Consider the following 26,248-nt stretch of genomic DNA (forward strand, 5'->3'; position numbering starts at 1 on the left):
GTGCCACATTAATTTAATAATTACTTTATCATAGGGGCTCAACTGACTAAAAAGTCAGTTGAGCTTCCCACTCTTGGTTTCCCCTCTGGTTATGATCTCAGGGTTGTGCGATCAAGCCCTACCTCAGGCTCTCTGCTCAGCATGGAGTCTGCTTGGGTTTCTCTCTCCCTCTCCCTCTGTCCCTCCCCCCTACACTTGTGCACTCTGTCTCTCGCTCGCTCTCTCCCTCTCTAAAATAAATATATAATAATAAAATCTTAAAAAAATAATTGGGGCGCTTAGGTGATGTAGTTGGGTAAGTGTTGGACTCTTGGTTTCAGCTCAGGTCATGTTCTCAGTGAGGATTCTTCTAAAGTTTCTTATTCTCCCTCTGCACTTTCCCATCCTCATGCATGCTCTCTCTAAAATAAATAAATATTTAAAAAAATGCTTTATCATAATAACAATGCCGAAGGAGTATTTTATCGCTTTTAAGACCATTTTTACTATTATTGATGTAGATATTTGAGTTTTTGTTGTTTATGCATTTAATAGCTTTTATATGACAGAAGCATTCTAGATCTAAAGATAATGCACAGTATTTGGACACTTGATAGACAATTCTGTTGCATAGAGGAAGAATTAGGAAGGCCCTTATGAAGTTGCAGTTGGATATACTATATGTCTTCCTAGATAGTCAAACAGATTTGCTTTTTTTTTCTCTTTGGATAGGCTGAAAAGAATCTACCCAACTTGAAAAGTACTTATAACAATGCTGTGCAACTGATTAAGGTATGAGTGAATAATAATTTAATTTAGATACTGTATTTCTAAGTAAATATATTATGAAAACTGTTTTATAACTGGAACTGTATGATCCTTGAGGATAAAAATGGAATATTATAAATATTATAATTCACAAACCATAGTGCCTTATACTGAGCAGCAAAAAAATATTTATTGACCTATTACTAAAATCAGCTTTGTTCTTTAGGTGAATTTTTCCTCTTTGGATATTCATTTACATACTGAAGCACTTCTGAATACAATAAATTATTTTAGTAATATAATTCCACAATTGGAAGAAAAACCAGCCACAGTGTCTGTTGCAGAGACTGAAGACAAAGGAGAGGTCGTTAAAAAAATGCGTATGTTTAAAATTCAGCTTCTAAGTCTTTTTACTATGTGGATCAATAGTAAATTAGCTTTTGCTTTATTATTCATGCATAATATTGGCTTCAGAATTCTATTGCCTAGATTAATATCTAGAAAGATTATTATATACCAGGTAAATTTTAGAAAATGGTACTTAAAGAAAGTAATTACCAGTTAAGAAAATGTGGCTTTTATTTATCATATTATTCTTTTTAGTCAGATATTATACAGTGCTAGTGTTTGATTTGCATTAAAATTAATGCATTTAATATCATAATCTTAGATTAGAAAAATAGAACTAAGAAAATTTGAATCATTTCAGTGTTTTTTAATTAAGTACTTTTTAAGCAATGAAAAGTTGCAGGTTTGACAATGAGAAGTATTACCTTGTGATCATTGTGTCTCAAATGATTTCTGATTTTACAACTATAATTTTTTAGTTTCAAATGTTAGTCTCATCTAGGAACCATTTTTTGTTGTGTCTGATTTTTTTGGCTTTGTTTTCATTAGGTTTGATTGGGTTTTTTTTGTTTTTGTTTTTTTTTTTTAGAATTCCTAATTAAGTGGGGATATCTAGCTTGCTTTCAGTGGAATGGCAAATCAGATTTTCCTCTAGTATTATCATTAATTTTTCTTATACTTCAGTTGCTTTATAAGGGTAGTGAGGTGACTACTAAACTTTTTCCTTATGTTTTACAATTTTTTTTTGCAGCTTTAAAACTATCCAAGAACGAAGATGTTATTACCTTGCAGATTTTAGCAGAATTATCTTGTTTACAGATCTTTATTCAAGATCAGAAACGTAACATTGCTGAAATTAAGATCGAAGGTAATAAAATTTCAGGAAAAATTAATTCACAACTATTGAATGAAAGAAAAGCCATTTAATCATCCTTGTATTCCCTTAGGGCTTGATTCTGAGATCATTATGAGGCCTGCTGCAACTGAAATAAATGCAAAGCTAAGGAATATAATTGTTTTGGATTCTGATAAGACAGCTGTGTACAAAAAGGTATGAATTTGTTTATGTTACTTAATAGTATCTCATTAAATATGCTTGTCCTTAAACATTGGTCATAGGTATAAATTAGGTGTCAGAATTTAGCAATGTGGGTTATTAAGTGGAAGGGTTTTGGAGTTAGGCATAACTGGGTTTGTATCTTAGCTCTGTTCCTTAGCAGTTGAGTGACCTAAACTAAAATTCTGTTTCTTTATTTGTAAAATGGGGATTGAGTATCTCATAAATAAGTTTACATAATGCTCCTGAAAACATAGTTGGGGGCTGAGGAGGGGCAGTTAGTAAATACCTTTCTCATTTTGTTTTCTTTTTGTTCTTCTCTTCAAATACTGTGAACCTTGTGATGCATTTCAGATTTCAAGAGCAGAGGGTATGAAGTCAGATTGAACAGATGAGATTATTTTTTAAGCTTATTTTCATGGGTGCCCACTGTGGTATAGCTGTTCACAATGTTAACAGAGGCCTTTGAACTGGATGGCTAGTGGTCCAAGGGACAGGTATTAGTACTGGATATAAGACGGTAAGGTTCTTGGTTCAGATACTGTTGTAGAGTTGGGCAGGTAATTTTTGAACAGCGGAGCCTCTAGGTGAGATGGTATATTTAAGAGAGTGAAGAGAATATCAGGTAGTAGGATCAGAAAAGGCTGAGGTACTTCTGGAGTCACGAAGTCAGAGTTTGGAGTGTGAAAGGAAATAAGTGAATACGCTTAGCTAATAAAACCGATGAGATACAGGGATGACCTGATTTTTATGTTAAATAAAAATCCTTACTCTTTATATTTTCTTCTTCCGGCTTACTAGCGTGAGATAAAAAGAGTGCCATAGCATTAAATGTGTGTAGTCCACAGTAATAAGGAACAAGAAATTTTCTGGAATCCATGATTTAATGTGCTTCTATTGCTTTTATTTAAGAAAAAAACAAAGTACTAAAGCATTTAAGAAGTAGATTATCCATTCTATTTGCCCTGTCTAGGAAGTAAAGCTCACGTAAATAAGTCCATCTACTAAAAGTCATACAAGTAGTTAGTAATGGAACTGATAATGTAACCAAAGGCATTTACTTTTTTCTCCTTATTTTTATTACTAATGCATCTATAAGGTTAAAAAAAAATCAATTTACAAAAAGCTACAAAATGAAGTTTCTTACTTCGGTCTTATTGCCCCATCCCCATTTCCCTCTCCCTACTCTGGGTGTACATAATTTTTTGACTTTGATTCTAGTGTACATAATTTTTTATATATATTTTTTAAAGATTTTATTTATTTATTTTAGAGAGTGCATGTGGGGGTGGGGAGGAGAGGCTGGGGAACAGAAGGGGAGGGAAAGGGAAAGGGAGAGAATCCCATGCAGACTTCATGCAGAGCACAGAGTCCAATGCGGGGCTCGATCTCATGACCCAGAGATTATGACCTGAGCTGAAACCAAGAGTCTGATGCTTCACCAACTGAGCCACCCAGGTGTCCCGCCAATGTACATGATTTTTAAACAAACTGCCTTGGTTCGGTAACTCTCCACATGTCAAGGAATTGGACAACATTTTGCCCCAGCCCAAAGCTTCCTAATTACTGTGCCATGACAGACTGTTGTGCCCTGAATGGGTTTTGGGCATAATAATGTATTTAGCCCCCTCAGCTTTTTTGGGAAATTGGGTAAAGGATACCTAGAGTTCTCCGACTATTTGAATCTGCCCTGAAGCATCATCCTCTATTTACCCTAGAACCATTGTACAGATAATTGTTATTTATATGTGTTATAAATAATATAGAAAAACATAGAATCTGAGGATTCTAGCTGATCTAACATTCTTATGAAATAAGATCTCATTGTAAATTAGTTTCTTATATCTTTTTTACAGAAGTGTTTTAAAAGTGAATGTTTACAAAGATTACCCACTTATTAATGTTCGTTAATTCTGGGTGATATGTATGTATTTCTGATTATTGGAGTTTGGACAGATAGGTGTAACAGTAGATGATCAGGCACTGATACAGTAATTTTATGGCCTAAAAATTTGAGGATAAAGGTTATTTTTTTTCTCATAGGCCGATCAGTTTCCTTTGAGAAAAGTACTATAAATATAAGCCTGATAGTCTAGATTCTAGGAGCTAGAATGGTTGAAGAATGTTGGAGACCTCACCTTTCAATTTACAGATTTTTACTAAAAATGCACATTTTTTAGTTTTATTTACCCATTTCTTGCACGTGGTATCTCCTATGCCATATCCTCTCTACTCTAAACTCTGTCTTAAGCAAATTTCTTTTCTTCTCTTGGGCTTTAGTGGGGGGGGGGGGGGGGGGTAGTCACAGGGTCACTCAGGTGACTTGTGGAAAATAGTCTGTTATTTTATTAGCAATATTTGGAATATTACAGTCAACAAAAGATGCAAAGTCCCTCTCCTGGGGTAAATAATAAAAAATGTTATTAGGGAGTGATAAGCGCTTTGAAAACCAATAAAGTAGGATAATATGATAGTGATTCTAATATTGTCTTAGGATTATCAGGAAATCCCTTTCTGAACATTTGAGTGAAATCTGAATCAATTGTAGATGTGGAAAGAGCATTCCAGGTAGAGGAAATAGCAGCTCGGGTTTGTGGCAGAAAGGTACTTGGCATATTTGGGAGGCCATAAAGGGCCTCAGTAACCATTATATAGAATTCTTTCCTGGTTTCTTTTCTCTTTTTTAAATCCAGGTTTACTTTACATTTAATAAAATTTACCCTTTTTAGGGCATAGTTCCTGGAGTTTTGTTGAACACCTACAACTGCCTACAACTGTGTAACTTCCAACACCTTTAAGGATAATAGATTTGATCTCTTACCTCCCAGAAGTTACTCCTGCCCTTTGTAGTTACCCCTTCTCCCCACCCTAGCACTAGGAGTCTGTTTTTTGTCCCTGTAGTTTGCCATTTCCAGAACATTAAATAAATGGAATACTGCAGTATGTACCTTTTGAGTCTGATTCTTTCTTAGCATATGCAATTTTAATTTTTGTCTTTTTTTTTTGACCCAGTCTGACTAGAGATTCATCAATTTTATTAATCTTTTCAAAGAACCAGCTTTGGGTTCAGTTCATTGTTCTTTGTTTTAAATTTCATTTATTTCTCCTCTTTATTTCCTACCTTCAGCTTGCTTTGGATTTAATTTCTTCTTTTCCTAGTTTCTTAAGGTAGAAGCTTAGATTATTGATTTGAGATCTTATTTTCTAATACAGGCATTTACTGCTATAAATTTTCCTTTAAGCACTGCTTTAGTTGTATCCTATAAATTTTGATATGTTTATTTTTATTCAGTTCAAAATATTTTCTAATTTCTCTTATAACTTTATCTTTTACCCATGGTTTATTTAGAAGTTTGTTGTTTAACCTCCAAATATTTTGAGATGTTTTTCAGATTTCTTTCTGTTACTGATTTCCAGTTTAAATCTGTTGTAAGAGAAGAAACTTTTTTTGTTCTTTTAAACATGTTAGTGTTTGTTTTATGGGCCATAAAATGTGAATGCTCCAAATACACTTGAAATTATTGTGTATATCTGGGTGTCACTGGGTTGCATGTTCCATAAATGTCAGAGCATGTAGGTTGGTTGATAGGATTCTTCAAGCTATTAATCTTCTGCTTATTAGTTCTGTTGATTATCAAGGAAGGATTGTTGAAATTTCAACTGTGGATTTTTCTCTTTCTCCTTTCACTTATCTCAATTTTTGCTTCATATGTTGAGAGATCTCATACATAGAACTTTATACTTTCAGGGTGAATTGACCCTTTTGTGTTTATGGAGTATCTCTCTGTGTCCTTGGTAATTGCCCTTATTCTGAAGTCTGCTTTGGTAGTAATATAGCCACTCCAGATTTCTTTGATTAGTGTTTGCATGGTATATCTTTTTCTATCCTTTCGCTTTTAATCTGTCTTTATATTTAAAGTGGGTTTCTCAGAGGCAGCATGTATTTCAATCTTGCTTCTTTATCCAGTCTGACAATCTCTTACTTTTAATTGATGTCTGGGCCATTAAAAAAAATCCAATTATTGACATGGTTGGTTTGAAATTTGCTCTCTCTCCAATTGTTTTCTATTTTCTGGTTTTGTTCTATTTGTTATATTGCCTCCCCTCATTTAACCTAATTTTGGATTGTTTATCATTGATTTTATGATTTCCCTTGGGTTTTACAATACATATTTTTAATCACAGTCTACCTTGTAGTAATGTTTTACCACTTCATGTATATCTTATAATACTATCAGTTCCTAATTTTTATCTTCCATGACATTATTGTACTATGTTTTATTTTTGTGTAAACTGAAAATCCATAATACATATGTACTGATTTTGGTTTAGTCAGTTTTCTTTAGAGAAATTAATTTTTTTAAAAAAAGGTCTTTTATATTTAAGTTTACTCTAGCCATCACTGGAACTAATTTCTTCATGTAGCTTCAAATTTCTGTCAATTTTGTTTCTCCTTGAAGAACTTTATCATTTCTTACAATGCAAGTCGGCTGGTGCTGGATTCTCTCAGCTTTTTGGGGGAAGGAGGGATGAGAACCGGAAAAAAACCCAAAAAACCAAAAAAACAATTTTATTTCACTTTCATTTTCTGTTTGAAATTTTTGCTGGGTATAGGATTTTGTGTTGATAGGGCTTTTTTCCTCCCATTTCAAACTCTTATTAAAGATGTGGCTGCATTAGTCTTTCTTATACATGGTTTTGACAAGAATTTTGTAATATTATCTCTTTCCTTTGTACATATTTCTCATTTTTATATGCCTGCTTTCAGGATTTGTGTATGGTGTGTCTAGGTGTATGTAAGTATATTATAATATTTATTCTTTTTGGGGTTTTCTGAGCTGCTTGCATTTGTCTACATTATTTTTCATTATCTTTTCAAATAGTTCTTTTGCCTCTTTTTCCTCCCCTCTTCTTTTCCTTTTCCATTCCTTCCTTGTTCTTACTCCTCTTGGATTCCAAAAATTCTTACTAGATTCTTGTTAGGCATTGTCCCACAACCTTTGATTCATCTGTTCACTGTTTTCCCCATTTTTTTCCTCCTGTTTCAGTTTGGATAATTTCTATTAAGCTGTTCTTAAGTTCACTGATTTTTATCCTTGGCTCTGTTGAACCCACGTATTAACCCATAGAAGATATTCTTCATCTCTGTTACCAAGTCTTTTTTTTTAATCTTAAATATTTTCTTGATTCTTCTTTCTCTTTCTTTGCTGATATTCATCTGTTCATGCATATTTTCCACCTTTTCTACTAGAAGCATTTACCGTATTAATCATAGGAACTTAAACTTCACTGCCTGAAAGTTCCAACATGTGTGTTACAGGCAGGCCTGGTCCTGTTGATTTCTTTGTCATTTGTTGGGTTTTCTTTTTCCTTGCTTTTTGCGGTGTATCTTAGTTACTGATTGAATGTGAGAGATCATGTATGGGACACATACTGAAATGAATAGTATTTATGTCTGATAATGGGTACTTTTTCTGCTAGGCTATTAGCATGGAGGTTGAGACGATTTAATGGAGAGCTGAGCTGGGTTTGAGTTTTCTTGTTTAATATGATTGTCTTAATTATACCACTACTTCAGATTCCTTCAGCTGTATTTTGTGCTTAGGATGGGGGACTTTGTTCCTGGAATGCTGCTCCATGCTATGCATTTGGTCTTCCCTCTACTTCCATACCTTAGGAATTTCTCTTTCTGTACTCTTGACTCTTTCTTTTATGATAGTTTACTGCTGCTTTTTCATCAGTGCTTGCCTGCTTGATGGTGAGTATTTTGTTGTGGGGGAGGTGTTTTGGGTAGGCTTGTCAGTTGTCCTAGTCCTGTTTCAGTCCTAGCCATACCTGTTCCTTTAGGCATTTGTGAGGTACCTGGGTGGCCAGTCAGTTAAGCATCCGACTCTTGATTTCAGCTTAGGTCATGATCTCAGGGTCCTAAAATGGAGCCGTGTGTCAGGCTCCACACTCAGCAGGGAGTCTGCTTCTCTCTCCCTCTACCGTCCCCCCTGCTTGCATGCGCTCTTTCTCTAAAATAAATAAATCTTTAAAAAAAAGTAGGGCATTCTTGATGAATCTGTCTCTCTTTTCCATGGTATCTGACTCATATCTTTGTAGTTCCTATGTGGGAGAGAATATTCTTCCCTGCCCTAGGAGAAGGTGACCTAGAATGGTGCGGCCCCTAGAAGATTTTTCCCCATGAGTGTAGAAGGAGTTTTCTTTTATCCTAGCCCCTTAGGTGTAGTATCTTCACCTGTTCCCGAGGCAACTAAGTATTGCCTTTCTCCTAGGGTTTTTTGTTTTGTTTTAAGATTTATTTATTTATTTATTTAGAGTTTGTGTGAATGGGGGGAGGGGCGGGGAAGGAGGAGAGAATTCTTTTTTTTTTTTTTTTTTTTTAAATTTTTTTTTTTAAGATTTTTTTTTTTTTTTTGGGGGGGGGAGAATGGGAGACAGGGAGCATGAGAGGGAGGAGGGTCAGAGGGAGAAGCAGACTCCCCGCTGAGCAGGGAGCCCGATGCGGGACTCGATCCTGGGACTCCAGGATCATGACCTGAGCCGAAGGCAGTCGCTTAACCAACTGAGCCACCCAGGCGCCCAGGAGGAGAGAATTCTTAAGCAGACTCCCCACTGAGTGCAGAGCCCTAGGCAGGGCTGGATCTCTGGATCCTGAAACCATGACTCGAGCCAAAACCCAGGTGTCGTACGCTAACTGACTGAGCCACCCAGGTGCCCCTCTCCTAGTTTCTTAAGGTTTTGTTTTAAGAAGAGAATAATCCTGGTGGTCCTTTGGCCCTTTTTGTAGTGAAGACTTCTCCCTCTTCCAGGGTCATAACCAAGGAAAGCTTTCTCTCATCTTCTAGGGCCCTTTTTGCAGTGAAGACTTCTCCGTCTTCCAGGGTCATAACCAAGGAAAGCTTTCTCTCATCTTCTACTCTGCCCCCAGTATTTCTCATAAGCTCCCAGCAGAGAGCTCCCAGTGAAGTCCTTGCAACTGGGAGTGAACTCCTCTTGGATTTGTGGCTGCCAGAGATTCTGTATCTCACATTAGTCCATAGTCCACCTTTACCATTTTAGCTGAGTTCTTATCTAGCTTGTATGGTACCTGGCATCTCTTTCTCCTTCCCCTTAACACAGGTGAGCTGGTGCTTGTATTCTGTCTCTCCTGAAGGTACTTTTTTTATCCTTAGATTTTAGGCTGCTTGGTTGGTTGTAGCCTCAAATTTATAATGGTTTTTAAGAAAAGTTATGATTTTATAGTTTATCTGGTTCTTTGTTGTTGTGGTGGTTGCTGTTAAGTTTGGAATGGGCCTCTGCCTAGCATTCTACATCTGAGACAGAAGCAGAATTCCTGTAGACTTTTTTCAACCTCATCTTGCACCTCAGCCTTCAGAGCTCCTTAATTTCTTTGGTTCCTTAGGTTTTCTTTGTTCCATGTTGTTGGAATTCATTTGCTTGTTGATGGCTCTTCAGCTTTCTGCCTTCTAGCATTTAGGAGGGTCAAGAAAGCTGTAAATCAACGAAATTAGTTCATGATATGTCCATCTTTCAAAATATTTTTGACATTTCACATGTGCTGTTGTTTCTACCATTTTTCACTAGTATTGCAGAGCTTGAGATTTCAAACTGCTTTAGGTAAGTCTTGTTCAGCAGTTGAGATGACCCTTCACAAACTAGTAAGAGAAGTAGAGTGATAGGAGGAGATTTTTGAAAAATCTGGAAAACCTATTCACATATCTCAAATCAAGAGAAGTAGGTTTCATTAAGGTGCAGAGGTACAGCGTTTTTCAAACTTTCTGCAGTGACCAAATAATAACATTCATATGGCAACTCTCATTATACAAGTATACGCACTAAATGAAAATATATGGTCTGATCATTTTTCTTCAGTGTTCTCCATTAAAAAAAAATGTTGGGCCAGCCCTACTAAACTAATTTCATGACCCACAAAGGAAGCTGCCATCACCAATTTGAAAAACCTTGCAGTGTAGGTTCTGATAAAGGTGTTAGAGGACACCTGTGTGGCTCAGTTGGTTGAGCGACCAATTCTTGATCTCAGCTCAGATCTCACTCTCAGAGCTGTGAGTCCGGGCCCTGCGTTGGGCTCTGCGCTGGGCATGGGGCCTATGTTAAAACAAAACAAACAGAAAAACAGTGTTAGAATTACTGCTTTATTTGTACTTGGCTTGACTACTTAGAAGATTTTCCAAATATGTGTGTATGTTTCATTATTTTGTGCTTTAATTTTGTACTGAAAGCACATTTTAAAAATGGATTCTGACAGTTAACTTTTCCCTCATTAAGGCTGTTTACATCACTGGAAAAGAAGTTTTTAGCTTCAAAGTGATTTCTTTTGTGGATGCAACTGCTGGTTCTGCATACACAGATATGAATGTGGTTGACATTCAAATTAATTTAACTGTTGGTTGCATTGAAGTAGTTTTTGTCACAAAATTTCTTTATTCTATATTGGTAAGTATGTTTATCAAATTTTTAATTTTTTCCTACTAGTTGGAAATTGCCGGGTGTCAGACATATTGGTAAAGAGCAAAAATTCCTTGCTTTTTTTTTTTTTTTTTCCTGATTTTTCGTAATTTTCTGGGTATCCTTTATCATAACTGAAATGCATAGTGTGTTATTTATATAAAATCATTTTTGTATAGGAATAGTCCAGTTAATTCAAACATGCATACTAATGTATTAAATGTACGTTATATACCATATATAGGATTTGTTATATATATCAATTGAATTCTTTATATGTAATTGGTTTAAGTCTTTGTTTTACCTAACTTATAATTAAAAATACTAAATATATAATTGAAGTTTGTTTTGGTCTCATGTAATCATTATGGAAATTATAGTTTCTATTGCATATTATAACTGTAATCATCTGGGGCTTTAAAGAGTTGAAAATGAATCTTTGTATGATCCTGCCATAAGGTGTTTGAGTCCTTTTTCTCCTTTTCATTGTTTTTTTCCGGTGTTTTTCCCTTGCTGTCAGCTGATAATTTTTTCCTGTGAGTGTCCTACCTGTCTCTATGACTTCAGTATTCACTTTTTTAAAAAAATGTTTTCTCTAAATTTTGGTGTATAAACTAGATAATCAGTTGATTCTAAATAAATAATATTGCTGTTTTTGTGATCTTTTAAATTGAGGTTACAATGCAATTTTTTCTATAGCCATAAATTTTTTTAATACACAAATAGTAAAGATGAACAAGCATCCCTGGTCTAATTTTTATTTGTTCTGATTTATTTTTATAAATAAAAATCATTATGTCCCTAAGCCCTGCCTTTCACTCAAAAATTACTGAAAATAAATTGTTTTGAAACATGAAGTACAATTTTAAAATTAAGTATAATTCTAGATATATTTTATGTTACTGAAGTATTTTTTAGAGTTCAGAATTAAACTTTAGAGTTCTTGACAAACATATTTTACTATTTTTTCAGTTACTTTTTATCTTACAAACATAAATAAGCTGTCTGTCCATTGAGGCTCTATAGGGAAATATAGTATGCTTCCTTAGCCATTAGGAAAAGTGAGATAATAAAGGGAAGGAGTTGCCAGTGAAACCTTGCAATATCCGCATGTTGCTCTGTTCCAGGGACAAGATTTTTGTTTTTTCACTATGTTTCTGTATCCTGGTGTTTCTCAACTTTTATTGCAGAAAATTGAGATTTAATATGGACAACCAGACTTTGAATAAAGAATGCTTGGTTGTACCAAGAAAAAATTTTTCTCATGGAGGTAAAATCAAAACTATCAAGATACATTTAACAATCATTAATTAATGGTAACCGTAAGAATATAATTCTGTTATCTTTTAGGCTTTTATAGATAATTTTCAAGCGGCTAAACAAGCCTTGGCTGAGGCTACTGTTCAGGCAGCAGGAATGGCTGCTACTGGTGTAAAAGAATTGGCACAGAGGAGTTCTAGAATGGCGTTGGATGTTAACATCAAAGCCCCAGTGGTGGTCATCCCACAGTCTCCAGTTTCTGAAAATGTTTTTGTTGCTGATTTTGGACTAATTACAATGACAAACACATTCCATATAATAACAGAGAGCCAGAGCAACCCCCCACCCGTTATTGATTTGATAACAATAAGGTTGAGTGAAATGCGACTATACAGGTAAGCTTTTTTAAGTACATTTGTGGAGAATGCAATCGTTTTCAAACTTTTTACATTAAAGGTTTTGGTATCCTGAGTCTTCTGTCTACAGGGAGATTTTATTTTATATAACTACTGAATTTTGAGATATTTTTCTTCCCCAGGGTTTTTGGCAAGATCTATTATACTCTTCCAGTTCTTTGAAAACCTAGATGGTATTTGAAAATCACTCCTTAGGTAATTAGGAACACTGTACAATTTATTATCTGAGGATGTATATTTGTGCTTATTTGTAGTTCTTTATAAATTACAAGGTTAAGAAAAAAGTGAGAGAATTTCTAATATAATACATTTACTCACTTTGTAAATACAGCATTGCTCAAACTACTCTATCAGCTTCGTGCTGTGGATCTGATGCTCTAATTTAAAACAAAATAAAACACAGTAGAATACAATCATATGCAATCGTTGGGCATAGGATTATAAATTAGGAGAATAAGTGAATCTCCTAATACAAATTAGGAGAATAAGAGAATAAGTGAATAGTTCCAGAACTACTTAACTGTGTTTCCATGCTATTTCTAATCACCTGTTCTAGATTTAGCACTCTCTTTCTTTTCTGACTTGGATCCGTCTCTATTTATACCACTCACTTGCCCTCTTCTTCCCCCGTCATTTTTCTTTGATCTCATTTTCCTTGTCTCATTCCCCTTATTTTGCTACCTCTACTTCTCTTTGACCTCTGGCTGGTCTGGCTCCCTCCAGCCCTTCTTTCTTTATTTTTTTTAATTTTAATTTTAGTTTATTTTTAATTTTTAAGTAAGCTCTATGCCCAACATGGGGCTCAAACTCATGACCCTTAGATCAAGAGTCACATGCTCTACCGGGTGAGCCAGCCAGGTTCCCCTGGCCCTTATTTCTATTAGTTGAATATTTTTAAGGCAGCTATATTGAGAAATAATCAGCATGTAATAAATTGCATATCTTTATACAGTTTGAGAAGTTTTGACATGGATACATATGTGACAGTTTGTGTACCATTGTAGTATTTCTTAAATGTTTGGTAGAATTCACCATTGAAGCCATTTGGGCCTGGAATTTGCTTGTGGGAGATTTTCAACTGCAATTTCCATTTCTTTAATAAACTCAGGACTATTAAAATTATTTTTTTTCTTAAGTGATCTTTAATTTTTTCACAAGAAATTTGTCCATTTCATCTCATTTGTAAAATTTTATGGCATAAAGTTGTCCATAATACTCCTGTTATTCATTAATATCTGTAGTGTTATCCCCATTATTCTTGATATTTATAATTTTATGTCATTTTACTAATCTTAATGAACTACCTTTTGATTTTCTCTTTTTCATTGATTTCTTCTCTGATATATATTATTTTTTTCTGCTTACTTTGGGTTTAATTTTGCTCCTTTTGTAGGTATCTTTTGGTGGTAGCTAAGATTACCGCTTTGAACATATCTAATGTAGACACTTAGTGTTAAAATTTCAGAGTTCCTCTCTATAGCTCTTCTCTCTGGCATTTTACCGTATGAACTTAGCTGCCTTGTTCTTTTTGGACTCTCAGCTCTGTCTTCTCAACTTGGTGGACTTTGCCGATCTTTTCCTGGCTTACCCCTCCCTTTGCCCTGGCCTGTAAATTATCTCAAAACAATGAAAGTTGGGGCAATCCTAGGGCTTACTTTGTTTTTTTACCACTTCTCAGAAATGACAGTTGCCTGATGTTCTATGTCTTGAAAACCACTTCTTAATGTTTTTTATGTGGGTTTTTTTTTGGTGAGGGGGAGTTGTTTCAGGCAGGATGGTAAGCTTGGTTCACATTATTTCATCTTGGATGGAAGGAGAAATTTTCATCAATTGAGTATTTACGTACTTATTAAGCACCTAGTATATCCCAGGTACTGTGCTAGGAAGAAGTTTAATAACAGTCTTTACAAAGGATGAATAAATATTTTTTAGTACCTACCTCATTGTTGAGGTAGGTGTTATTTAATGAATTTACTGAGCTGATGCACAAAACTAGGATCACATTTAGATTTTGGAGGGGTTATAGAAAACCAGGTGAAAAGGAGACAACACTGGAGGTTGAAAGAATGGTTTACTAACTACTAGAGTGATTCACATATGAATTATATGTAATGCTGTCTAGGGTAGGGAAGTGAGGTAGTGGAGAACTAACCAGTAAAGAGAAATTTAAAAGTAGAATTTATAGTCAGAGATTGTTGAATGGATGTTAGGATTCAAGGAGAGAAGTTAAATTTGACTTTGGGTTGCAGGTTTGTAAAATTCAGTATTTGGTAATAATGCAGTTCACGGAGATAAGACAGAGCAATGCAGAAAAAACCGTTGAGTAGAGACATTGAGTTCTCTATTGGGCAAAATAACTTGGAAGTTGTTGTCTGACTTTGATATGGAGATATATAGAAAGAGATTGGAAGGCACTTGGACATGTGTGTGGATATTAGAGTGTTTGGACTTCTAGATATGGGAGTCCTTAGTAATATTTAGGTAGTTATTAAAGTCTTTATCACACAGTTTTTAGAGTGGGACATACGGGACAGAATGCTCACAAATGCCAATATGTAAGGAACATACATTTCTCAAAAGAGACTAAGAAAGAGCAGGCAGAGAGATGGGGGCAATCCAGGGGGGCTGTTGAGACAATGTTGAGGACTCTGTTGATGTTGTTAACCATGAATTAATAGTACATGATATTTTTTTATGTAATATTTGATATTTGGTGTTAGATTCAGGCAAGCCTGAATTTTTAACAAGCAGGTGTGACTCAAGGTAGTGAAACAGGATTGTTAAATATTGAGATTGTTAAATATCCATCATGTTGATTATGTTGATGGATAATGGAGATGGAAGAAATCAAAGACAAGAGGGTACTGATAGAGTAAAAGAATGTAGAGAGGGGTTTATAAACTGGAGATTCATCAATCTCAAAGTCTTCAAAAATAAACACTGACTAGTTGTTGATTGATTAAAGCAAGAAGTAGAAGGTGGTAAACCTGGTTGATATTATGCTTAAAGGGATAGGAGTGAGAGTTGGGGAATATCATTGCAAATTAAAGAAAATGATTTCTATATCTCTTAACCCTGAGATTGATAGGGTGTTGGAGAAAAATTGGCCTCTATTTAGTAGAGCTCCATGGAAAGCCAGGTTTCAGTTAAGGTAATACATTTAGTGAAGACATTGGAAAAAGTAGAATGATTTGTTCAGCCAAATCCAGATAATTCAAAAATCATAGGAAAATAGTGGGTGAGAGACTTCTATTTTAATAATAGACTAAAGAGTAACAATTTAAACTTTAGATGGCTCATTAACTTTTTAAACTGTATGAAAGTCTAAATTTACTAAAAAAGATTATCTATAATCACATCTTGCCTTATTTCAAGAAATGGTAGGTGTAAACTAGGTGTGAGCCTATATTACAAACAGATTGTTTTGAAGAGTTCGCTAAATATCTCTAGAGCATTAAAAATACTATTTTTATGTCCAAAAATGAGTTAACTTTTTACTGAAGAAAAACTTAAAATGGTACTTGGATGAACAGAAAAGATTGCTGACAATATGACCACCCAAAGGTAAGTACTATTAATCATTTGGTGTGTTTCTTCTAGTTCATGATTTCTGCACATATGTTTAAGTTGAGTAAAATAAGAATTATATTGTATATTTTGGATCATAAATTCATTTTTTCCCTTAACAGTATGCTATATTTTTCCATGTTATTTTGAGTTCAACATTTTTTTTTCTAAATATTTCATTTTATTCTACAGGTTTTTAAAAATTCATTTGCCTGGTGTTAGAATGATCCTAGGTTCTTTTGCTGTTATAAATAACACTATAGTGATTGATATAATTGTTCATCAATACTTATATGACATTCTACTCATGTCTTTAGGATAATTCATTTCCTACAGATGAATTTCTAGAAATAGAATTACTCAGTTATAGAGTATAACCAATTTCCCCTGAAATAATTTTAAAACTATTGATTGATATTTGGAAATTCAGTTTGGTTACAGCTTCAGAGTAAAGCACATAAAGACAAATAAGTATTTCATATTTGTGACCACCTTTATTGAAATCTTTTTGTTGCAAAGCTATTAATTGCAATGTAAAATTTTAAAAAGACATTTACAGTATTTCTATGAGGAAAATTGTAAAACTTAACCAATGACCAGAAAGAAATCTTGAATAAATGTGGAGAGAATATTTTCCTAGACCTAATAATATAGAGATGTCCCCTCCCATGGCAGACCAGTGCAAACCTTGCTGGCACCACACAGTCTGCCCCCGCATTCTCTGGTGGACCTTCCCCCTCCAACATGCCCTTGGCAGGAGTCCATCCAAAGAGGTGGCACAGGCCTGGCAGTGTGCAGGCAGTACCAGCCAGCACCATTCCAAAGTGACTCCTACAACAGGGTGAAGGGAAATAACCACACACAGCGGTTCACCCATGGCCTCAACAGTAGGCTGGGCGCCGACATCTGGTCTGATTGCAATCTCACCCACTAACAAAAGCTTCTCAGGGACAACACAGGGAGAGGCATCTGTAGTTCATTGCTACCACTGCTCTGGCAAACACCTGGTCTGACCCAAGTCAGTAGGTGGCCCCAGACTGGACTACTAACAACACAGGGACCAAACTCTGCCCACAACAGGCAAAGAGAGCCACCTCAGGCAACAGGACTGAAGGCAAATTCAGCTCAGTCAGAGTAGGGTGCACATAACACCTAGAGGATACTCCTGAAGCACCACATTCTGGTGAACAAAGAACATTGCACCGTAGAATGCTACAGGACTTCTTCATAAGGCCACAACTTTCAAGAGCAGGAGACATAGCTGATTTTTCTAATACATGGAAACAGACACAGAGTTCGACAAAATGAGGAGATGGAGGAATATGTCCCAGATGAAAGAACAGGACAAAATCACAGCAAGAGAGCTAAACAAAATGGAGATAATATACCTGACAGAGAATTTAAAGTAATGGTCATAAAGATACTCACTGGACTTGAGAAAAGAGGGGAGGACTTCAGTGAGAGCCTCAACAAAGAGAAAGAAGACATAACAGACCAGTCAGAAGTTAATAACTCAATAACTGAAGTTTAAAATACATGAAAGGGAATAAATAGACTAGAGGAAGCAGAAGGATGGATCAGCGACCTGGGGGACAGAGCAATGGAAAGCAATCAAGCAACCAGAGAAAGAGAAAAGAATAATAAAAAAACGAAAGTAGATTAAGGGAACTCAGCAACACCATGAAGTGTAATAACACTCACACCATTTGGATCCCAGAAGGGGAGGAGAGAAAAGGTGGCAGAATATTTGAAGAAATAATAGGCGAAACCTTACCAAACCTGGGGAAGGAAACAGAAATCCAGATCCAGGAAGCAGAGAGAGCCTCCAACAAAACCATCCCAAAAAGGTCCACACCAAGATACATAGTAATTAAAATGGGGAAAAAGTAGTGATAGCATCTTAAAAGCAGCAAGAGAAAAGAGTTACATACAAGGGAAACAAAAGCAAAAATAGACTATTGGGACTGCAGCAAAATAAAAATCTGCCCAGGAAAGTAAATAACCAACAAAGCAAAAAGACAACTTAGTGAATGGGAGAAGATATTTGCAAATGATGTATCTGGTAAAGGGTTATTATCCAAAATATATGAAGAACTTACAGAACTCACACACACACACACACACACACTCTCTCTCTCTCTCTCTCTTTCTCTCTCTCTCTCTCTCTCTCTCTCCTCCAAAGAAGATATCCAGGTGGCCCCAGATACATGAAAAGATGCCCAACATTACTCATTATCAGGGAAATGAAAATCAAAACCACAGTGAGATATAATCACACACCTGTCAGAATGGCTAGAATCAAAACCACAAGGCAACAGGTGTTGGTAAGGATGTGGAGAAAAAGGAACTCTTGTGCACTGTAGGTAGGAATGCAAACTGGTGCAACCACTGTGAAAAACAGTATGGAGGTTTGTCAAAAAATAAAAAACAAAATTACCATATGATCCATTAATTGCACTACTGGGTATTTACCCAAATAATATGAAAAACAAATATGAAAAGATATATGCACTCCTGTGTTTATTGCAGCATTATTTATTATAGCCAAATTATGGAATTATAGAAAATTGAAATCTTGCCATTTGCAACAAAATGGATGGATCTGGAGGGTATAATGCCAAGTGAAATAAGCCATTCAGAAGACATATAGGATTTCACTCGTGTGTAGTTTAAGGAACAAATGAACAAACTAAAAATAAACATAAAAAACAGACTCTTCACTATAGAGAACAAACTGATGGTTACCAGAAGGGAGGTAGGTGGGGAGATGGGGGAAATAGGTGAAAGGGATTATGAATGCACCTATCTTGGGCGCCTGGGTGGCTCAGTTGGTTAAGCGACTGCCTTCGGCTCAGGTCATGATCCTGGAGTCCCGGGATCGAGTCCCACATCGGGCTCCCTGCTCAGCAAGGGGTCTGCTTCTCCCTCTGCCCTCTTCCCTCTCGTGCTCTCTGTCTCTCATTCTCTCTCTCTCAAAAAAATAAATAAAATCTTTAAAAAAAAAAAAAAAAAGCCTTTAAAATGAATGCACCTATCTTGATGAACACTGAGTAATGTGTAGAATTGTTGAATCAGTATATTGTACACCTGAAACTAATAACACTCTGTTAATTATACTGGAATTTAAAAAATTAAAAATTTAAAAAATAAAAAAATAAAATATTCTTTATAGGCCTTTTAGATTTCCTAACGTATTCCCATTAAGTGGAGATTGCAAGCATGCATGCATTTAATTCATAAAATGGTATGATACTAGGCATTCTGAGAGATCCCGGATGACTCCCATATTTCTCTCCACTTGAGTAAGTGAATCTAAAATTCTGCAGTCATAGCTTCATACATACCCTAGTTGAAGCATTTGGAATTTGCCACTAGTTAAAATGTAAGTACATTATTAGTACCACTTTGAAGTTGTCACTTGAACATACAGTGAGAGGCTTCTGTGGTCACATTATCACTTGAAATGCATTCAGTAATCTACTGTTTTTATTATTCTGGAGCATCATTCCTACCCTTACGAATATTTGGAAAGGCAAATATGTTTCAGCTTAATATGAAATTTCCCATATTCGACTGCTTTTCATCCACAGAAGTAGACATTTTATATGGTCTAACTTTGCTATCAAGTTAAGGGTATATGTGGTATTCTCCATACCTAAGTGAGTGAATTAAGTTGTTTTTATAATGAGGTGTCATCTATAATGTATGTTTTCCAATTATATAGAGATAGTTCTCATTTAAGGGTTACTATCCAACTTACATATTTTTGGCATTTTTTTTTTAACGTATTGCAAAATCTTATTCTAAAGATTGATTTCTTTATAATATGGATAACTTGAGCTCAGAGAAAGTTACCTAAATTCACAGTGGGGTGGAATATCTCTCATTTTGACTTGGGAGGCTGGGTAGATTTTATTTTTCTTTAAATACAAAAATTATTGATTTTTACTATTTGTATATAGAAAGATAAATTAAAAAAATTTTTTTACTATGAGTGTATATGAAACAAAACAATTTTATTTCTACTTACAGGACGCAATTTATTGATGATGCATACCAGGAAGTACTAGATCTGCTATTGCCATTAAATCTTGAGGTGATTGTTGAGCGAAATTTATCTTGGGAGTGGTACCAGGAAGTTCCTTGTTTTAATGTAAATGCTCAGCTAAAGCCCATGGAGGTAACTTTTTGATTTCTGTTTCTGCTTGTTGATTTCTGTTTCGTTGGTTAAAAATATTGCTTGGGAACATAAGATATTTTGGTGTAGATGTTACATATTGATCAGCTCTGTCAAAATTGAAATAGTAGCTATATTAACTTAGAATTCATTGAATGTTCTCCATTCATTTAGCAAACATTTAAATGGCTTCTCTGTGTTAGGTCCAATGTTATATATGGAGAGACAGTGGCAAAGAAGCTATGGCATTATCTCTGGCTTCATGGAATCTAACCAGTCTAATGCAAGGGTTAGCAGTCATGGTGTTAGAGGTGTGATAGTTAGACTATAAAAAAGTACATAGGCATGTAATTAAAGTAGTTATAAATTGTGGTAAATTCCATACAGGAAGCAAATATCAGATCTGATAAGTAGTCCGTTGGATATATTAATTTAGAACTTAGTGGAGAGGGCTAGGCTAGAAAAAATAATGTGAAAGTCATCAGCATCTAGATGGTATTTAAAGCCACGACAATATGTGAAATAACCTAGAGAAGGTCCTAGAAGAAATGGAAGAGGTTGACGATGAAAATGGCAAATGAGTCAGTTCCTTATGCATAACTTTACCTAGCTATTGCTTGATACTGCTTCACAGAACTCTAATGTAACTATGCAAAATTTCCTATCTTCCCTTTGACTGCATGGAGGTCAAAACTATATCACATGCTTTGCTAAAGTGATAGTAGCACATACTCTGTCTGGAAGGTTACTTTAAGAAGCCTACTCAGCAAATCCTCTTCCCTCCTCCCACCCCCAGTTTCCTTTCTATTTCTCTCCCCCCAAAAAAATGTATTCAAAAAGAGAAAACGATCATTTTTAAAGGTTTCAGATTTTAAAATTCAGAAATACATTTAGATTTTAAAACATGATCATCTCAACTTAAAATCCTTAAGCTCTTAGTGTATAAGATCATATTAGACTCCCTAACTTGTAAATGGAAACTATCTTCTTTATTTTTTTTTAAGATTTTATTTATTTATGAGAGAGAGACAGAGACAGAGCACAAGCGCACAAGTGGAGGTCAGAGGCAAAAGGAAAGGGAGAAGCAGACTCCCTGCTGAGCAGGGAGCCTGATGAAGGGGCTCGATCCCAGGACCCCTGGGATCATGACCTGAGCCAAAGGCAGACACTTAACCAACTGAGCCACCCAGGTGCCCCAGAAAGTATCTTCCTAAGATAAAAATTGAAGTCTCTCCATATTTTAAGACAACTGATAGAAACTTTTAAAACATAGGCAGCACGTTTTACCCAGCATACTGCACAGATCCTCTCCTTAGTAGGCCCAGGTCTTAGGCAGATCTCTGTGGGGCAGCAGGGACACCATTTTGCTCCCCTCTTCTCCAGGAATAATGCTTGCAGCATGTTCAGGTGATATTGCAGACCATCTGTAAAAGGGCTGGCTGCCCTCCAGGGCAGATGAAATTGGGTCTTTCACTGTCCTGATCCACCTGAATTGTCGGCAGGTATGGACCTGGGTCCACATATTTGACCCCTCCTGGATCAGGGAGAGGTTGGAATCAGTTACTCTAATGCATCTAGACTAAGTGCTGCATCTTGTGATTTCTCACTTGTCAGACATTTGGGAGTAGCAGGATAGCCTGTCCTGACATGTAGGAGCCATGGACCAGCAGTCCTGGGATCCTTATAGTTCTTGCAACTTCCTGGACCGAGCTGTTGGCAAGACTGAAGAGTGATCATTAATATCAATATTTGGGGGGCATTCAGTATACATGTACTAATTGAAAGACATGGTTTAGACATGGTTGTAATATTTAACTTCAGCTTGTTAATTTATATGAACATACTATTTTTGTAATACCAGATACATAATAAACACAAGGTGTCATGAGTAAGTGAAAACACTGGATTAGTATATCATCTTTGAAATATAGTCAAAAGGAATCCTGGTACAAATAAAACTCATTTTGTGGGATTAAAATTATTTCCTTGAGATGATTAAAACATATCAATTTAAAACTCATAGTTTTGTTTTGTTTTGTTTTGTTTTTTGTCTCACTGTATTTTAGTTCTCCAGAGAAACATAGTCAATAGGATGTGTGTATTTGTGTGTGTGTGTGTGTGTGTGTACACACACTTGGTCTGGATACAGTAGACTGACTTCTTGATGACTCAGTTTTAGCGTCTCCCTGACAGTGAGGATGAGGTTCAGGAGAGGTTAAAAATGTGGTCTCCTGAGGCAGGCTGCAACAGCTGTTAACTACTTGAGTGGATCATGAGGAACCAATTTCATCCTAGTTGGTGTGCCCGAGAAGGTGGCTGGGTACTTGTAGATGGTCTGTGCATCCTGTATGTATTCTATATACATATCATATATGTAACCTCTTGAATAATACTGGACCAAATATGTAGATCCTATGGTCTAGGCAAGTTGACGTAGAATTAACCATCATAGCTTTCGATATAGTTCTTATGTTGGTGATTTTAGGCTAAATTCACAACACATGGGGTTTTGAGTTAGTGCATGAGTTTAAGTGGAAATTAAGTCTCAGCTTCTTATACAATTAAATCTCAGCTTATACAATCAGGATATATTCTTTATACCTAGGACTCTTTGAGGTCCAAACTAAAAAATAATTCATATAAAACACACTGTGAATTATTTTTCATGATGCAAATCAATATTTTTGAGTAATTTGTATTTGTAAATTGGGGTGCTTAGTAAGTAAAAAAATGCAAAGTAGATAAATGAAAGTTCATTTTAAAGGTTTTAAATTATTAGATTAATTGATATGTTCATAAAAAAACTTATCATTCATAGTTTCATTGGTATTGACATCTAATTTATGTATTTCGCAAAGTACTAAGATCATTCATTTAGGAAACTGAATATCCTATTAGAAATATCTAATGCATTAAAAAATTGGTTTGTAGAGGACTAAAATGAAACACTTGCTTTTCAGAGTAAGAGAATTTCTAACTACATAAAGTAATAATGTTAAAATAAGCAAATCTTTCTTTTCACAGTTCATTCTTAGTCAAGAAGATATAACAACTATTTTTAAAACATTATATAGCAATATATGGTACGAAGAAGGTGGTGGTGCCTCATCTGCAGGAGTAAAAGATCAGAGTAGTGTTAATAGTGGAGCTACTAATGCTTCACACCATTTAGAAGGTATGTTCTTAACCTCAAATTAGCCTTCCCCTCTCCATCCCTAATCCCACGTTTCTTCCTCCCTCCTCTCCATTCTCTAGTTTTAAGTTTTTTGAAAATAAGATTTATGGATCTTTTATAATTAGCTAATCCAATCTGGGTATCTCTAAATTGTCTTTTATTAGGCATTCTGTTGATTTTATTTTTTCGTTGAATCAAAATTCCTAGTTGTATTGTGACAAAATTCCTTCGTATTTATTCTTGTTATCCCAAATGCCCTATACATCCTTATTTTCAATTTTTCTCCCCATTCCCCTCTTCTCTCTCATTCCTAGTGCAGCATATATCCCAGATGGAATATTTTATATTAGAAGTATCAAAATATTAAGGATGTCAAGAATGATCATTAGTAAATGATGAATTTCAACAAGTATCTGGAAGATAGATGGGTGTAATAGGGCAGAGGGAACTATAACGCAGAAAGAGGTTGTATCTAATATTGGATTTAATGTGGTGTGTGGAATCTGACTGGGTTCTAAATTAAGCACCAGCACATGAGAGAGAATTGGGTCACTTAAGGCTGCTGGGAGGACTGTGCTTCACAAGAATAGAGTTCTCATTTTGGGGGATCCTCAAACCTACTTACCTCCAAATGAAACCTATTAGTCTTCCAGACCCACTCTTGCAAAGCCCTGAGATAACACACACACCTTTTCCAGTCAGGGAGAATCCTACCACTAAAACAACCCTATGCTTATAACATTATAGGAAACTCTATTCTTACTGGGTAGAATAATCAGCCCAATCCTTTATTAAAATATTCATGGTCAGGTTAAGAAAATAGCAAGAACTTAATCATAAAAGAAACCAGGATAACAGAATACTGTTTTTTTGAGTGAAACTGAAATAATTCAGGTAACAAGAGAATGTAAACAAACAGAAAAACTCTAATTCATAATGAGAGGATTTTGAAAATATAGAAACTGAATCTTACCATCACTGTCTTCCACCCTCTCAAGATAAGAGTTCTTGGAACCCAAAAATATGATGGGTGAAATTTTGAAACAGAACAAATGCAGTAAGCATGAGGTTAAAATGTAAGTACTGAGTAGGAATATATAGTTGATGTAATCTCCCATGACACAGCAGAAAAATAAGCCACAGAGACATAAAATGAGATAAAACTTAAGAAGTATAGACCTTTCAAAAGTTCAAAAGTTTCAGAACAAAAGCAAGCTGTTTATTAGGGGCTTGGGAAAAAAGTGATTGGAATCAGATTATCATGAAAAAAACTGGATGGGATGGAGTAGATGGATGATTAAAAGACGATGGAGCACTATAGTCAGATTTCTAAGGAAAATGATTTTGAAGTTAGGATTCTATATATAGTCAAACCATAAAACGTGAAAACACAATAATTCTCAAATTTCTAGTGACTCAAAGTTTACTTCTTTCATACTCATTCCTAAAGAAATTAGTTTGAAAATATAATCTAGCAAAACAAACAGGGAATCCAGGAGAAAGGAAAACATGGGATCCAAAAACAATGGGCCTCCTCAGAAGTCCATTGAAAAGGAATCCCAAAATTTTCTGTTTTATTGGCCTAGAAAGTCCTTGGTTTGCCATAAGAAAAATTTTAAAAGGGGCGCCTTTGTGGCTCAGTCATTAAGCGTCTGCGTTTGGCTCAGGTCATGATCCTAGGGTCCTGGGATCGAGCCCCACATTGGGCTCCCTGCTCCACGGGAAGCCTGCTTCTCCCTCTCCCACTCCTGCTTGTGTTCCTGCTCTTGCTATCTCTCTCTCTGTCAAATGAATAAATAAAATCTTAAAAAAAAATTTTTTTTTAAAGTTGAAGAATGTCTTTAAAAAGAAAGATAGCGTAAATTTCATATAATATATAGAATGAGGGATTAATTAACTACATAAGTGATATGGAAAAGATGACATGTTTTTGGTTCCTAAGAAGAGAGAAATCTCTACCAAATAGTGTAGTCTAGTCTAGAAATGAAGTGGATTAAGATTTTGCACAAGAGATTTTCTTCTTTTTTGAGAGTTGGACTAGTGATGTAGCAGCAGAAAAAAGTGTTATGATAAACTGTTAATTCTCTTCATTGAAAATTATCACATAGTTATAGTTAACACATGGAAAACTTACTGTGTAAATAAGAATGTAATTAACACATGTTAACATAGAGATTAAGACATAACTGCCCAAAGCTGGAAGATAGGAGAGATAGAGGAAGTGGTAAGGACTTAAATAGTGGGGAGTGTAAAGATAATGTCTAAAACGAAATGAAAAATAGACATTTAAATACATTACAGTTTTAATAATTTTCTTGAAATTTGCACATACTCCAAAATAGAAGGAATAAGGTAATGAATCCACACATACCCGTCAACACAGTTTCAACAACTGGTGTCACGTGGCTGCCTTTATCACAGCTTTAACTCTGCATTTTCTTCCCCCACCCCATTAGATGATTTTAAAGCAAATCTCAGATGTTATACCTTTAATTGGTATTTAAGCAGTAAGAACTTTACTTTTTATTTATTTTATTTATTTTTTTAAGATTTTATTTATTTGAGAGAGAGAGAGCAAGAGTTGGGGCGAAGGGCAGAGGGAGAAGCAGACTCCCTGGGGAACCCAGTGTGGGGCTCGATCCCAGGACTCCGGGATCATGACCTGAGCCAAAGGCAGATGGTTAACCGACAGCCACCCAGGTGCCCCAGAACTTTACTTTTTAAATGTAGTCATAGTAACATTATCACAGTAATATATCCCATTAGCTATACTTCCTGTAAACCATGAATATCCTGGTAGGCTTCATTTTCTCCTGATTGTCTCAGAAATGTTTTTTTAAAAATTTGTATTTTTTTTAACAATGATAAAGGGATCAATTCACAAAAAAGATCCAACAACTTTAAATGTACTGTAACTAATAACAGAGCTTCAAAACATGCAGCAAAAATTGACAAAACTAAAGGAAGAAATACACATACACAGAATCAGTGGTGGATTTAGCATACCACTCTTAGTAATTGATAGAATA

The 26,248-nt window shown here is 35.4% G+C and overlaps 1 protein-coding gene across 4 annotated transcripts in view; it reads left to right on the forward strand.

Moving 5' to 3' along the window:
• Positions 1–26,248, forward strand: part of VPS13A (vacuolar protein sorting 13 homolog A) — a 269,920-nt gene that overhangs the window by 134,155 nt on the left and 109,517 nt on the right. For 3 of the 4 annotated variants that reach the window (XM_021689382.1, XM_021689383.1, XM_021689384.1), the window contains exons 28-35: positions 712–771; positions 974–1,127; positions 1,847–1,963; positions 2,043–2,146; positions 10,445–10,612; positions 11,975–12,279; positions 19,900–20,047; positions 23,069–23,219. In XM_021689382.1, the coding sequence (XP_021545057.1) occupies positions 712–771; positions 974–1,127; positions 1,847–1,963; positions 2,043–2,146; positions 10,445–10,612; positions 11,975–12,279; positions 19,900–20,047; positions 23,069–23,219 (1,207 nt within the window). The remainder of the gene's footprint in view (positions 1–711; positions 772–973; positions 1,128–1,846; positions 1,964–2,042; positions 2,147–10,444; positions 10,613–11,974; positions 12,280–19,899; positions 20,048–23,068; positions 23,220–26,248) is intronic. The other variant, XM_044920643.1, reaches the window with a different exon arrangement.

The sequence above is a fragment of the Neomonachus schauinslandi genome, chromosome 13, assembly GCF_002201575.2.
Source record: "Neomonachus schauinslandi chromosome 13, ASM220157v2, whole genome shotgun sequence".
Taxonomy (NCBI): domain Eukaryota; kingdom Metazoa; phylum Chordata; class Mammalia; order Carnivora; family Phocidae; genus Neomonachus; species Neomonachus schauinslandi.